Source organism: Podarcis raffonei, chromosome 6 (assembly GCF_027172205.1).
Source record: "Podarcis raffonei isolate rPodRaf1 chromosome 6, rPodRaf1.pri, whole genome shotgun sequence".
NCBI lineage: Eukaryota > Metazoa > Chordata > Lepidosauria > Squamata > Lacertidae > Podarcis > Podarcis raffonei.
Genome location: NC_070607.1, coordinates 453178 through 469461, shown reverse-complemented (window position 1 = coordinate 469461; position 16284 = coordinate 453178). Strand labels below are relative to the sequence as shown.

The 16284-nt window shown below is 45.6% G+C and overlaps 1 protein-coding gene and 1 non-coding gene across 2 annotated transcripts; one reads left to right on the top strand and one right to left on the bottom strand.

Moving 5' to 3' along the window:
- Nucleotides 1-5268: 5268 nt before the first annotated feature.
- LOC128416797 (small Cajal body-specific RNA 13) lies at nucleotides 5269-5542 on the bottom strand. The gene has a single exon (XR_008331311.1). It is a non-coding gene; the product is annotated as a small Cajal body-specific RNA 13 (non-coding RNA).
- A 7107-nt stretch (nucleotides 5543-12649) lies between these two features.
- On the top strand, nucleotides 12650-16250 carry GLRX5 (glutaredoxin 5). The gene is made up of 2 exons (XM_053391016.1): nucleotides 12650-13141; nucleotides 15829-16250. Exons 1-2 carry the CDS (start codon nucleotides 12820-12822, stop codon nucleotides 16005-16007), a joined length of 501 nt encoding a protein of 166 aa, XP_053246991.1. The 5' UTR covers nucleotides 12650-12819; the 3' UTR covers nucleotides 16008-16250.
- Nucleotides 16251-16284: the final 34 nt, after the last annotated feature.

Here is a 16284-nt window from a genome sequence, read left to right as displayed (position 1 = left end):
GATTCAACCTCAATCTGTTAGCTGCCACCCATCCTCCAACCACATCAACACTCAACCATTACACTTTTACAACTACTAAGCTCTCTTTCATCTTCCTAACCCCGCTTCTGAAGACACTTCTCTCTTCTGTTCTGCATACCTGCTTTACACCCTTTTTAACATTTATGCCCATGCCACCTCCTCCCCTTCCTTTTGTGCACCCCGATGTCAGGGCCTCGCTGGATGAGGAAGAGTTGTGCGCATTAACCACCCAATAATGTCCCCCCCTCCCCGGATGACACAGAAGAGGAAGCCCAGAGGGGCTCCTCCTCCTTGTAGTTTATGGCTGCTTAGGAGGAGTCCAGAGGAAGCGGACTAGAAAGGGAAGGAGGGGCCAGACAAGTCTAAGCAATGTATTCACCTTGACTTTTTTGAATTAAAAAGCTGATCGCACTTCAAGTTTTCCTTCTGACCTGTGGATGAACCTGCCTTCCTGATAGCCCAAACACCCCCTTGCACACAAAACTACCCCATGGTAACGTGCACCTTCCTCCTCCCGCATCCTTTTCTCCTGCTAATTATGAAGCCACCATACCCTTCTACTCTGTGGACCCTTTTACGCCCCTGCTTTAAGCTTCACCCCTATTTTGATGCCTCTTACTCACACAGATATATGGGGGTATTTGGAGAGGGGTAGCACCTCTGCTGGTGGACACGTCATGTTCCTCCAGGGGTAGTTTGCCCACCTTCGGTCCCCATCATGCACTCAGCTCTCACCTTTGGCTCCTAGAAGCTGTCAGTATGCGATAGCAGCCAGCCCCCCCCCCGAATGGATTTATCTGGCCAGCTAAACCAGGTGAGGGAGCCAATGGGTCTCAAACCTTTGGCGAGTTAGGGACTTCTCCTGCATGGAAAGGCAGGCTCAAGCAGATTGAGTGGATGAGAGCAAGAGGGGGTCCAACGATCAAGAAGGCAGTTTCTGCAGGTGTTGTTGAGGTATGTGAGGGGCAGATGGGGCTTGTCCACCTGGGAAGGTAGCCCATCTAGAAGGAAATTGATCCTAAACCTCCGCTGCCTTGTGGGGTAGCTTCAGGAGAAGTAAAGACTCAGAAGTAAACCCTACACGAATCCGGAGTGGAGTCCCTAAAATGGTTAGATGAAAATGGTACGCATCTGATAACACCTGCAGCTGAACTGGTGCCAAATGTATTGCTCTGCTTTTCTTTGGACCATATCAGCAAGGCCAAGGGGTGGGGTCTTGTCTGGACAGCACCGAACCTCCATACACAGTCCAGGTTTGTGTCACAGAGAGCTCACTTCAATGCTGCTAACACAGTGGTTTGACTTCACCCCCAGAGATGCACTTCATAACAATTGTCTTGAGACAAGTCGGATGCCAACAATACTTGCACAGATCACCCCCATATCCACACCTTAGCTTCTCTCCTATTCTGCACCCCCCCTTTGCATGCACCCATGATATGTTATTCCATCTTTAAGATGAATGGAATCTTAAGAGGAAGCCTCCCAGTTAGCTTCTTCAGTTAAGATCAGTTGGGGGGTGTTGCACACATGTGGGTGGTTTGCCTGCTCACAAAATGTATCTCTTCTGCTGTAAATTACTACATTGAATCTTGCACTTAATGTTGAGCACACCACATTGTACAAGAAGTGAAATACATTGTGGGAAGGTATTATGTTATATTTGCGGGCTCTGCATCCTTTTTCTCACACAAGACAGTTGAGCAATGGCAGAGAGAGATGTTTGAGTACAGCAAGAAGGGTAGTACGGTGAGAGAGGGAAAGTGGTTGTTTTAAACAATGGCAGAAGTTTGAATAAAGCAGTAATGGCCATACATAATTTTATTTGTTTCACCTTTTCCTAGTTCAAATCATGTTTAAGGCGGCTTACAACATGAAAAAATATAAATTGCAAACATAACAAAAGTGGTCATAAACAAATAAAACATCAAAAAGTATGCAACCAAATTAAACCATTTCCACATAAATTATGTAGTAACATTGAAAGGAGAAATGGCAGTTTTAAACAGCAGTAAAGGTTTGAGTAAAGCAAGGGTGGTGGAACACTGAGGGATTTTTAAAAAGTTCTAACAAGAAATTAAAGAGATGGGTTCAACACAGACGCTAACTCCAAAAAGCTAACATTCCTAACTTCCTTCTTGTTGTACTCAAACCTTATTTTAAACAGTCACTTCCTCTCCTCAGTGTCACCCCTGCTTACTCTACTTAGACTTCTACCATTGTTTAAAATGTCCCCTTTTCATGTCTCAGTGCTCCCACCCTCTCCTGCCATGACCTTATGCAAATCCAGGATTGCAATGTGGCAATGCAAATCCTCCAATGCAATGATTCTTACATTTCTATTATATACAATGTTTGCATATAAAAAGATAACAAATGTAGCAAATGTGCTTTTGTTTTCCAAATATAAAATGCATGTAAACAAATTTTAAGTACAATTTGCACTATCTTCTGCCTTTTAAATAAGTTGTGACTGCATATTCATATTTCACTTTCTCATTCAGATAGTAGTAGTAATAATTTTTTGGCATTTTGCAGTGTCTTGCATTATCCGGTTCTAAGCATCATAATATAAATTAGAAAAACAAACCATAGATTGCTTTCTGATGGCTCCCAAGAGGATGGTGTTTTGGAGATCAAAGTCCAACCCCCAGAAATTCTGCTCTGGAAACAACATTGAGAAGCAGCAGCTGGAAAATATTATCCATTATACTGTCATGCTAAATATGTACCGTATTTTCCGGCCCATAGGGCGCACCTAGTTTTCAGGGGGGAAATCAAGGAAAAAATATTATTCCCCCCCCCGCAGCTCTGGGAGCAGCGGACAGGCTGCATGCAGTCTGTTTGCTATTCCAAGACCCTCTTCCTGCTTTTGCGGGAGGTGGCGGAATTCCCCCACCTCCCGCAAAAGCCCACAGGAGCCAGCCGCGAGCGACTCCTGCGGGCTTGCGAGCGACTCCTGCGGGCTTTTCGACCAGGAGGGAGAAGGGACTGAAACGGCCAGCCAGTCCCTTCTCCCTCCTTGGGGAAAAGCCCCCAAGAGCAGCGCGCTCTTTAAAGGGGCTGTGCGGCTCCTGCGGGCTTTTCTACGTGGTGGGGGAATTCTCCCACCTCGTAGAAAAGCCAGCAGAATCCGCACAGCCCCTTTAAAGAGCGTGCGGCTTTTGCCTGCTTTTGCGGCAAAAGCCCACAGGAGGGAGAAGGGACGGACTCGGCCAGTCAGTCCCTTCTCCCTCCTTGGGAGCGCTCTTTAAAGGCTGCGTGGCTCCTGTGGGCTTTTCGACCCAGCTTGTGGGGCTGGTGATGGGGGGAAGCGCTGCTTTCCCCCACCGCCAGCCTCAAAGCCGGGTCAGAGAGTAGCGGGAAGGCGTCGCGTGCCTTCCCACTGCCCCCGATCCTCTGGGGCTGGCGATGGGGGGAAGCACTGCTTTCCCCCACCGCCAGCCTCAAAGAGCAGACTCTTCTGGCTTCAGCGAAAGCAACGCGAAGCCTCCGGAGCGCAGGCTTCCTAGGCTTCGCGTTGCTATTGCTGAAGCCAAGGAGCCTGCATTCGCCCCATAGGACGCACACACATTTCCCCTTCATTTTTGGAGGGGAAAAAGTGCGTCCTATAGGGCGAAAAATACGGTACTTCTAATGCTTTTATATTGTGCTTATATATTACATATTATATATTATATTGTGTTAGCTTGCTTTGACAATTTTAACAGAAAAGCAGGGTATAAACTTAATCTACTCTAAAAAGAAGTCAACCTTACTTTAGATATATTTTCAGTGGATGCGTCGATTTTATATAATTTTTGTGTACAGCCGTTTCATAAAACTCTACTTGTGGAAGGAGGCATCACTCCCCCTCTCCCTGCAATGACCTGCTTTGCATTCTATAACAGTGTGCATGTTACAGGCATTATAAAAGCACTGTTTTCTATATGTTCTCTAATTAAAATGGTAGATGGGGATAAAACAGCTGGTGCCAGAACCTGAAATATAGAAATCGATTTGGAACTTTCATACCATTTACATTCATCAGGTTCCTTTGCTATAACTGTTTTCAACACCAGTTAAATACATGTGTTTAGATGAACCTATCCAAATATGTAAAGTTAGTGTGTATTATAATGTGCAGTTTTATTTTATGATGTATATTTTAAACTGCTTATTTTATTTATATTTTGAGTTTAAGGTAAACTTACATTAAACTTGACTTTTATTGTTCATTTTTGTGTACATTTTAGATTCTCTGTAAACCCAATGTAGCAGTTTCTACAATTAAGTAGCATACAAATTATGATCAAATAAAATTATATTTTCAATTTGATAATACTACTCACAGTCATCAGGTTACTGGTCAACTTATAATTGGAACAATGCATAAACCAGTAGCTAAAGCAAGAGTAGGCAAACTTTTTGCATCCAATGGCTACATCCAGTCCAGTGGGGGGGGGGCAGTTGGGGTCCATGTGCCAATGGTGTAGTTCACGTGTGTGCAAGTGTGCTCACAGGAGAGCATAGTCTTTTCAGCCTGCTAAACAACTCTTTGAGGCATGTGGACTTTATGAGGAGGAAGGCACAGGATGGCGACTTTCAACATGTGTCCTTATCATCATCATCATCATCATCATCATCATCATCATCATCATCGAAATTGATTGTATACCACCCTTCATGTGAAGATCTCAGGGTGGTTCACAGCATAAAAATACATAATAAAAACAAGAACAAACAAAAAAACCTATTGCCTCTCAGCAAACTTTGCAGGGGGAGATAAATTTGGCAGGTGGGAAGACAGCTTGGGCACCCACAGCCTAAACAGAAAAGCTGGTGTTTAGTACATTTCACCATGTGGTCTCCTGTCATAGTTATTTATAAATCTGCTTTGTAGTTTATGCAGCATCTATGAGTAGTTGAGTTTGTAAAGCTACCACACACCATCTCACTAGCAAGAGACATTAAGATTGCCATCCTCTGCACACTTTAGAATAAGTCCCCATTGAACACCTCGGCCCCCGTGGTGCTGAATTTTCAAGGCAGGAAATGGCAATGAGCTGTAGTACATTTAAGAATTTTAACAGTGTTCCTGACCAGTTGCATTTGTGGCATACAATTTTCAGGTCTGGATTGGAAGTGAAAGATTTGAGTCACTTAACCTAAAAAGCAAAACGTACAAAGGGCAATTGTTAGTGATTTTGGTATTTTCAGAACATGAAACATATAATGCTCCAATTGGTTTTTAGAGAACCTACTCAAATATGTAGCAGTTTTTAGTGTTCAGCAGAAATGCTCCATTTGCTGAACAATATCATACAGCAAATTCACTCTTACTGTTGATAGATGGATAATGACACTAGGACAATCATTATCTCCGTGGCAACAGTACTGCATATGTCAGAGGAACATTGCACATGGAGCGGATGCTACTTTTTACAGTCCTGCCTCGGCTTCCTCAGTCAGATACTCTTTCTGCAAAGCCAATATGCCCAGAGTACAAGAGCAACTAAGGGCAATTCCAAGGCTGCAGATTTACTGCAATGAATGGATAAGCTTGGCATGCCGTGCAAATGAGTCTTGTGATACCTTCAAAACCAACAAATTGATTGTGGTGTGTTTTGGTAGGAGCCCGTACAAATGCTACTGAAGGAGGCCCGTGCCTACAAGTTTAAACTACACATGCACTAGTCTTTAAAGAAGCACAATAGTGTTGCTTTCTCTGTGGTCAGCCAACATGGGTACCTTTCTACAATTTATTCAAAACACTTAGTAAATGTTCAGTGCTGATGGTTTTCAACAGCAGACAGCCATATGCTTCTGCACAGCCCATAGGTGAATATGAACCAGCCATTCTCCAAATTTTGTTCCCCACTCCTAGCAATTAGCATGCCAAATAATACCACCTCTGGTCCTGGAGGCTCCATTTAGCAATTGGAATGATCAGCAATACTGATCTTCCCAGACTAGTTTCATATTACGTCCCAGTTCTATTAAATTCAACTGAACACATTTCCATTAATATTAACTAAGATGGGAAGTACTTGCCTTTTTGAGAATTTGGCCGTTCTTTACTAACTTCCATTCCAATGAGTCAGCTCATTGACAGCTTATTGCAGTTCGTTTCAGGCAGGAATCCTAGGTCAGTGTCAAATGTAGCCATTGATATGCTCAGTGAAGAGGTAATTTTGTTCAATCACAAAAGCAACACCTGAAATAAAAGGTAGAACCTATAAATTGGGGCTCTTTGCAGAAGACCTAATGGTCACAACACCAGACCCCCTGACCCCTAAACAAGGGGTCAGAAAACTTTTTCAGCAGGGTCCATTGTCCCTCAGACCTTATGGGGGCAAGACTATATTTTGAAGGGGGGGGGGAATTAACAAATTTCTATGCCCCAGAAATAACCCAGAGATGCATTTTAAATAAAAGCACACATTCTACTCATGTAAAAACACCAGGCAGACCCCACAAATAACCCAGAGATGCATTTTAAATAAAAGGACACATTCTACTCACGTAAAAACACGCTGATTCCTGGACCGTCCACGGGCCGGATTTAGAAGGTGATTGGGCCGGATATGGCCCCTGGGCCTTAGTTTGCCTACCCATCCGTAATCAGGGAACTCAACACATTTGCAACAGTGTCAGGCCTACAGGTAAACTTTGCAAAGTTTGAGGCTAAGTGCTTCAACACCCCCCCTCATACCCAAAAAGAATTCACAAACATCACCAAGATAAAACTTTCCCACACCAAGTTCAGATACCTAGGGGTACAAATAACCAGAAACCTCAACAAATTATACCTCCACAACCACAACCCCTTGTGGCGACAAATCAACTAAGACCTGAAGAGATGGAACAATACCAGCTTCATTCTCTCAGACAAAAGTCATGATCAAAATGATCACCCTCCCAAATCAACCTACCTGTTCCAAACTCTCCTAATCTGAATTCCCTCAGCCCAACTTCACAAATGGCAGAAAAAAATACACGTGCCCTATTTTTCACTCTAAGACGCACCAGACCACAAGATGCACCTAGTTTTTGGAGGAGGAAAACAAGAAAAAAAATATTCTGAATCCCAGAAGCCAGAACAGTAAGAGTGAAAGCAGTGAAAGCAGCAATCCCTCTTGCTGTTCTGGCTTCTGTGATAGCTGCGCAGCCTGCATTCGCTCCATAAGACGCACACACATTTCCCCTTACTTTTTAGGAGGAAAAAAGTGAGTCTTATAGAGCAAAAAATACGGTATTTATATTCTCACATAATAAACCAAGAATAAGCCCCAAATACCTGTACTTCCCCTCCTCAGAAGGAAGATGGGGAATCCCCAACATAGAATCATATTACACCACCAACCAAGTATGCCACATAATCCCATATATTCTAGAAGACGAGATGAAACAATGGGTACACTTGGAGAGAGACACAACTGAAAATACCCCCACCACAGCATACCCATTCCTCTCAAACAAAATAAGGGAAATCCCCACAACACTAAACAGGTTTACACAGACCATGCTTAAAGCATGGAAAGAATAAGTAGGTAAATTGTCCCCAACCCCATCCCCACTAATACCCCTGGCACACCACCCACTATTCCACCATGCAGAACAAAATCTTCAGATAAAAACCTGGCAGGCCAAAGGCTTATACCTCCTAGCAGACTTCTACGAAAACAACAAATCCATATCAACACAAGAAATAAAAGACAAACTAGGGCATACCCAGATGCCCTGGCTAACACACCACCAATTACATGCCCTCCTAAGCAACCCAATTGTAAAATCAGCAGCAACTAGGCCCTTGACAACCTTCAAAAACCTCCTCCTAACAACAAAGGGACATGGCAAAGGGCTGGTATCCACAATATACAAAATACTGCTCCAAAACCCCACAAACCCCCTTGACGTAATCAAAAAACAATGGGAGGATGACATAGGCTATGAGATTAACCAACTCTTCTGGACAGCAGTCACACAAGAAATATACAAAATAACTAAACAAGTATTAGAAGTCACCCCAGAACTGGCCCTACTAAAAATCTTCCAATATAACAATGCCCACTCATACCACAAAGAGCTCATAACCCACCTACTCTCAGCAGCCAGAAACATGATAGCCAGACACTGGAGAGACCTGTCAAGAGTAAGCATGGACCAATGGTATCAAATAGTATGGGAAACAGCCTTCTTAGAAAAACTAACCAATAAACTGAAACTGACACAGGGACAAATAGAAGAAGATGCCTTCACCCCTGTTTAGTTCCCCTTTATCACATACATAACCCAACAAGACAACAACAAAAATCCCCCAACAGCATACAAATCAATCTGGCTAACCTGATTAAAAAATACACTCACTCACAGCTCACACACAGAAACAAATATCACTACAGCCAACCAAAGACAACCAACCACACCCTAAGCCACACCCAACATCTCTCACTGCCAAGGAAATACAACAATTGAATAGCAAGTAATGCTGACACAACCCCCCAGACACACTGAGTAATAGAAGCATAATCACCCAACTCAATCCCACTTGGCACTCTCCTCCCCCCTTTTCTTCTCCTTCCTAATTGTTTAAACCAATTCATAAACCAAGAACTTATACATTGACCACTAATAATGCAACTTATGTTGTAGATATTTATCCATATTTATTATGCTATTTTTTGTGATATACAAATGACATGAGGAAATTTGGTATACTTATTTGTATAACGATATTCTTGTTTATGGGATGCGGGTGGCGCTGTGGGTAAAAGCCTCAGCGCCTAGGGCTTGCCGATCGAAAGGTCGGCGGTTCGAATCCCCGCGGCAGGGTGCGCTCCCGTTGCTCGGTCCCAGCGCCTGCCAACCTAGCAGTTTGAAAGCACCCCCGGGTGCAAGTAGATAAATAGGGACCGCTTACTGGCGGGAAGGTAAACGGCGTTTCCGTGTGCTGCGCTGGCTCGCCAGATGCAGCTTTGTCACGCTGGCCACGTGACCCGGAAGTGTCTCCGGATAGCGCTGGCCCTCGGCCTCTTGAGTGAGATGGGCGCACAACCCCAGAGTCTGTCAAGACTGGCCCGTACAGGCAGGGGTACCTTTACCTTTACCTTTTATTCTTGTTTATAAAACCCAATAAAAAACAAAAGAAAAAAGCAACACCTGGATAGCTCAGTTGGTTTAAGTGTGATGCTGATAATGCCAAGGTTTGCAGGTTTTATTTCTGTGTGGGATAGCTGCATATTCCTGCATTGCAGGGAGTTGGAGTAGATGATCCTTAGGGTCCCTTCCAACTCTGATTTATTATATAATCCAAAAGGCTTGCAGGCTGCCAAAGAGAAAAGATAACCTGAGTGCATGGTGCAACAAATTCTCGAGTTTCCATTTACCAAAGGGGCTGTGGAATGTTAGCGACCAATATTGCTCTACAAAACTGATCAGCGCCTGAGATTAATTTGAACTTAAGGCATTATGCATGCGCAATGCAAATAACAACAGGTTGTGGGCATCCATAAGTCTCAGGAGACAATGGAGGAGTGTGCCTTTGAGAGTGAGGTCAACTGTTGGAAGGTTGCAGCGTCTGCTGTGACTATAGGGTCTGATGACGACGACAACAACAACAACAACAACAACAATAATAATATTATTTATACCCCATCCATCTGGCTGGGTTTCCCCAGCCCCTCTGGGCAGCTTCCAACAGAATATTAAAATACAATAGTCTATTAAACATTAAAAGCTTCCCTAAACAGGGCTGTCTTCAGATGTCTTCTAAGAGTCTGGTAGTTGTTTTTCTCTTTGACATCTGATGGGAGGGAGTTCCACAGGGAGGGCGCCACAACCGAGAAGGCCCTCTGCCTGAGTTCCCTGTAACCTCACTTCTCACAGGGAGGGAACAGCCAGAAGGCCCTTGGCACAGGACCTCAGTGTCCGGGCAGAATGATGGGGGTGGAGACGCTCCTTCAGGTATAGTGGACCGAGGCCGTTTAGGGCTTTAAAGGTCAGATGTGACAGAGACAAGTTTTGTTACAGTTGGGGCAGATGAAGGCGTCCGTTGCGCTGCTGCAGATACACCATGGTATTTCTTCTCTCTGTACTCCTCCCAGCAGTCATGGAGCATCCATGAGCAACACAAACAACGACAACGACAAACTATAATAGTCAACAGCCACTGAGCCTAGGGCTTGCTGATCGGAAGGTTGGCAGTTTGAATCCCCACGACAGGGTGAGCTCCTGTTGTTCGGTCCCAGCTCCTGCCCACCTAGCAGTTCAAAAATACGTCAAGTGCAAGTAGATAAATAGGTACTGCTCTGGTGGGAAGGTAAACGGCGTTTCCATGCGCTGCTCTGGTTCCCCAGAAGTGGCTTATAGTCATGCTGGCCACATGACCTAGAAGCTGTCTGCGAACAAACGCCGGCTCCCTTGGCCTATAGAGCGAGATGAGTGCGCAACCCCAGAGTCGTCTGCGACTGGAGCTAACGGTCAGTGATACCTTTACCTTTTTAGCTGACAAGATCACTATATTATTGACCTAGATGTAGTAATCTCTTGAGCAAGGAACTTCAATGGAAAATGGCAGTTTGAAACTAATTACCAGTTAGGTAATTTTTATTGGTTTATCAGTCAAATACACACAGAAAATAAAAAATACCCCATACAGTGGTACCTCAGGTTACGAACTTAATTCATTCTGTTCTTAACCTCAAACTGTTCTTAACCTGAGATACCACTTTAGCTAACGGGGCCTCCCGCCGCCGCACGATTTCTGTTCTCATCCTGAAGCAAAGTTCTTAACCCAAGGTACTATTTCTGGGTTAGTGGAGTCTGTAACCTGAAGCGTCTGTAGGCCGAGGTACCACTGTACGTACATATGTAAACAAACTGTTTTAACTCATGTTATTTCTTGAGAAGATTAGTCCTCTCCAGGGAGATAACCTAAGTGACCAGAGGACAAATTTACATCTGCTTATTTACAAAGCATAAGAATGAGTACCATACTGTAGGTACTTTGAACAACCCTAGCATGGCAAATGGGTGGCGCTGTGGGTTCAACCACAGAGCCTAGGGCTTGCTGATCAGAAGGTCGGTGGTTCGAATCCCCGCAACGGGGTGAGTTCCCATCGCTCGGTCCCTGCTCCTGCCAACCTAGCAGTTCGAAAGCACACCAAAAAGTACAAGTAGATAAATAGGTACCGCTCCGGCGGGATGATAAACAGCGTTTCCGTGTGCTGCTCTGGTTCGCCAGAGGCAGCTTAGTCATGCTGGCCACATGACCGGAAGCTGTACGCCGGCTCCCTTGGCCAATAAAGCGAGATGAGCGCCGCAACTCCAGAGTCGGTTATGACTGAACCTAATGGTCGGGGTCCCTTTACCTTAGATGTTCAGAAAGCACTACACACTTCTGACAAAGAGCAAATTAAGCACATGCTGTTGAATTGTACCAAGGGGTTCATATGACAGTAAAGCAAGACCTGGTTCTGGATGGAGAGATTAACCTGTGATGTCAGCAAGAGTGGTGAAAACCTGGATCTAGAAGTGTCCAATTTATCTGCAACACCACCACATATGAAAGACAAATCTTTCCCCACATCCCATCCATCATATCAGAGACAAAGATGGGTCACTCTGATAAAGTCTAATGGGCACACCACCACCCAAAAATTGCCTTCCATGTCACCTCTTGGATTTTCGCTGAGTTTTTGAAGGAGGGCGAGTCCCCAAGCAGTCCCACATACTATATAGTCATTCATCTTTACCCCCAAATTTTAATGCTCATGCAGGGCCGATAGTTACATTGATAAGGAGCTTATAATTCCTTGAGGCTGCCCCTTTGAAGTCTAGAATACAGATCGCCAGTAAGTAGGAAATGAGCGTAGTTATTTCTGCACATTTACTACCCTTTGATTCCTAACATTTTTTGCAGACTGAGGAAGGTGAAAGGCCCAAAGGTCTGAGTCGGTAGCAGGCAGCTCCTGATGTCCCTACGAACCTTGTGGGCTGCCGTAGACGAATACGGGGTTGGATGACGGGCGGGAAGCACCTTAAACAGATAGCGCTGCACAAGGTATCTCTTGCTGTTTCCTTGGTCCCACAGGCCCCATCTCGGCCGACCTCGGGCTGCTCGGACTTCCAATGGGTGGGGCGGAGGGGTTCGGACGGACCCCAGGCCTCTTCGCCCGGCGCACGGCTAAGCGAGGCGGATCCCACGAAGGATCCGCGGGCCGGGCTGCTCTTCGCTGTGCTCTTCCCGAGAACCGCCGAGGGGCCGGATCGGGCGGGCGGCGGCGGGTCTGAGGCAGCTAGACGCTTAGCCTTGAAGCCCTTTAGCTTCGGAGGCCGGAAAACAGAAAACAAACACACCACCACCACGCCGGAAGCGGAAGTGCCGCCGCCGCAAATCTCGTTTCTTCAAGACTCCAACTTTCCCCGCCTCCCATGGGAAAGTGACAGAAAGCCCCATCAATCACAGCACAGCGCGTCGCAGTACTTCCTTTGCGCAGTCATAGGACGCAGCAACAGCTCCTCTACTGCAGGAGAGATTTTATTCAAAGGACCCCGTGCGGTACGATTGGCCACTGGGGACGAATAGGAAGCGGCCGGCCGGCCTGGCCTCAATAGTCATTGGTAGCTTGAGTTCGACTGACAGTAATGCCTGCCTTTCCTTCGCGGCGCGTACGGGGCGGTGCTAAGGAAGCGCAGGCAGCCCCGCTTAAACATTATTGGTAGCCCGAGCGTGAGTGACAGAAGCGGAACCGTGGCCTGCGTCCCTTTGGCTAGGCCGCGAGGTCGCCTGAGGGAGCCTCCGGCGAGCCCGCAGCCATGAGCGGGTCCTTCTGCCGGCTGCCCGCAGCCCTGCGGCGGTGGCGCGGCGCGCGGCCCACGACACTCTTGGCGCGGCCGCTGAGCCAGGCCGGCCCCGGAGGCGGCGGAGCGGAGGGCGGCGAGGGCGTCGCTTCGGCCGCCGGGTCGAAGGAGGCGGTGGGGCGCCTGGTGCGCGCTCACCCGGTGGTGGTGTTCATGAAGGGCAGCCCCGCGCAGCCCCAGTGCGGCTTCAGCAACGCGGTGGTGCAGATCCTGCGCCTGCACGGCGTCAGCGACTACCGCGCCTACGACGTCCTGCAGGACCCCGGCCTGCGCCAAGGTAGGCGGGCTCGGCGGAGGGGCCTCTGCGCCCGCGACACCCTGCGAGGCTGCCTGGGCTGCCCCTCTGAGGGGAAGGCGGGCTGAGGCGGGCTTGCGGGGCGGCAGGGAAACCTCGTTGCTGCTGCTGCCCGCCTGCATTTGCCAAGGCCTGAGCAGTGGGTCCCCCCCCCCGCCCCTCTTTCCTTAGAAGGGCCTGCTGTGGTTCCACAGAGTCTTCCTCATTAAGTTTCTGTGCCGTGGCCTGGCGGGTGGGAAGCGTGGCTGCGGGTTACGACTGTGTGGCCGGGCGTGGGGTCCAGTTCTCGCTCCCCGCCACCCCTCGCCCAGTCTTTCCCGAGGAGAAGAACGGGGAAAGTGGGTGCTGCTGGGTGCCACTGCCTGCAGGCGCCCTGAGCCTCTTTCGGCAGAAGTGCACAACCCTCCCCTCTCCCCTTCAATCTGATGTTTCCCGAAAGGCTGCGTGTGAAGTGTTGCGTGTAGACACGGACCCATCCAGGCTGCCGTAGCCTCCAGCGCTTCTCTCCACCGGCCTTTCCTGCTCTCGAGTAATGTGAGGGGAAGCGGTTGCTCTTTGGTCCTGCCTTCCCCGCAACTTGGGAGCTGGATGGAGATGTCCGTGCAAGTGCTCGGATGATCCTTGTAGGATCGCCAGTCTCTTTTTGCAACTCAGGAGGGCCCTGCGACCAAATTGAGATTTCCAGTTTGGGGTTTGCATAAGTTGTTCTTAATTATTTATTAAATTTATATACTGCCCTTCATCCGAAGATCTCAGGGTGGTTCAGAAGATAAAAATACAGGATAAAAGCACAAAATAAATACTTGAAAACAAAGCAAAACAATAACACCCCCTCCCACAAACACATTTAAAAGGCTGTAGAATATATTTTTATTTTTTTAAAATGTTTATTAAAATTTTCAAAAAAGAGTACAAAAGAAGACAAAAAAGAAAAGAAAAAAGAAAGAGAAAAGAAAAGAAGAAGAAAAAACAGAGGTTAAAAAAGTTTAAAAAGGCTGTAGAATATAAATCACCCAAAGGCCTGGTTGAAGAGGAACGTTTTTGCCTGGCTTCTAAAGAGTTATGAGATTGTGTCATTTTTCAGAGCACTTCTAGAATATACACAAGAGCTTGCACCACTCCCTCAACTCCAAATGTCTGTCGGGAATAGATAAAGAATTTGGACAGAGATAAAGAATTTGTATTTGCCAAACAGAGCAAATAGGTGTTGAAAAGCAGTAAAATATCCTAATATCCTAATATTTTTTTTTAATATGCAAATACATTTAAGGTTAGGTCCAAGAAGTGCTATATCTTTGTTCAAAAATTTCTGTTTAATGCATTAGGAAAGTCTTCATGTAGTTTCTGTGAATCTGTTGGCCAGGGATCAGGGCTAGAATTTGAATCTTGAATGAGTTGCAAGAAGAAAAGTCTTAAGGGAGGAAACAAGAGCCAATGCAGTGTTTTGAGTGTTAGCCTAGGACCTGGGAGACCAGGTTTAACATTTCTACTCACTCATGAAGGTGACCTTGTGTGAATCAGGCTTGGCTGAACCTTCCTCACAGGTTGGTTGTGAAAATAAAATGTGGAGGTGAATGATGTGCTTTACCTTGAGCTCCTTGAAAGGAAATGTGGGATATAAATGTAATAGTAAAGATAAGAATGCAGTGAGACAATTGAAAGGAAAAATGGGGCAGTGAGAGCAGAATCTTTTGCTTTGGGGGAAAGTGGCTGGATAGAATCTGGAACTAGGGTCTCTACTTTTTGGAGGAAGGATAAACTGCAGCATGTGTTTTGCAGGCAATGATTGATTTATACACGCCTAATTAATATGCAGCAGAAAAGAGGGTGGACTGGGGGGGCAGAGTGGGCTGATGCACACTCCACTGATGTGCGCAGGGGTCAGGAACATAAACCACACACAAAATGGTTGTTGCCTGTATTGTAATATTTTAAAAAAAATCTAGATAGCAATTTTTTAAAATTGTGGGAATTAATCAAACTGAACTGATGATTCCTCAGGCCAGTGTTTCTCAAATGTTATGAGATTATCCTGGATCCTCCATACCCTAACACCAATCTTGGAAACTTGCTGTGTGTACTAGATGACCCTTAGGATCCCTTCCAACTCTATGATTCTATCTGTTTACAGCACCACACTAGTTTTCTATAAGTAGCTAAAGTACAGTACTGGATTTGATTGTGGGGAAACCCCATTTCAAATTGCAATGGACAAGCTTAATCTATGGGGTTGTTGGAATGAAATGCTGCTCTGTTCCCCATATAGCTTAAACAATATACTACTGCTTTCCACTTGCCTGGCTCCAAAATGCCCTTGTATAGTTTTGTGTTTCTCCTTGGTACTTCTGTCTCTAATCTGAAATAATTGGCTCTGCAGCATTTTTTAAATTTGAATGAACTGATTCTATTCCATAATTCCATGCTTGGAAACCTCAGGTCTTTAATTAGTCAGTTTTGTCAGCTTAAATTGTGTTTTACACAGTAGCAAGTCAAGGAGGAGAAGAGAGAAGGTGATACAGACTTAAAGCCAATAAGATTTGCTAAAAGGCTATGGGTTGTGTGCTTCCTTTCTTTTCTCCCGTATAGTCTTAACTGCCTTGCCAGTTCAAAAACACTGTTATAAGTTGTCTAATGTATTTGGTTTAATTTGTCTTTCTGTTTTGATTCAGGAATAAAAAACTATTCCAACTGGCCTACTATTCCCCAGGTGTTCCTGAATGGTGAATTTGTAGGGGGCTGTGATATACTACTTCAGATGCATCAAAGCGGGGACCTAGTGGAGGAGCTTAAGAAATTAGGAATTCGCTCAGCACTTCTGGATTCGGAGAACAACCACGGAAAAAAATAAGCAAGTGACTGCTATGACTTTGACAAAGACAACTTTTGACAATTTGGTACCAGAAAAGCCTTATGCAATTTAGCTCAGAAAGGCAACTTTTTGAACTAACAATGAGGTTTATCATTAAGCATTATGTTACCCACTCTACTGTACAATAGACTGATATGTGGCTATTCTGTCTTGAATTTTTTTTAAGCATAGCTCTGTAAATCAAATGTTTTACAATCAAAGTAAATAAGTAGTTCACTTCTATTTTTAATGATTTTGTGTTCATTTTGGTTGAGTC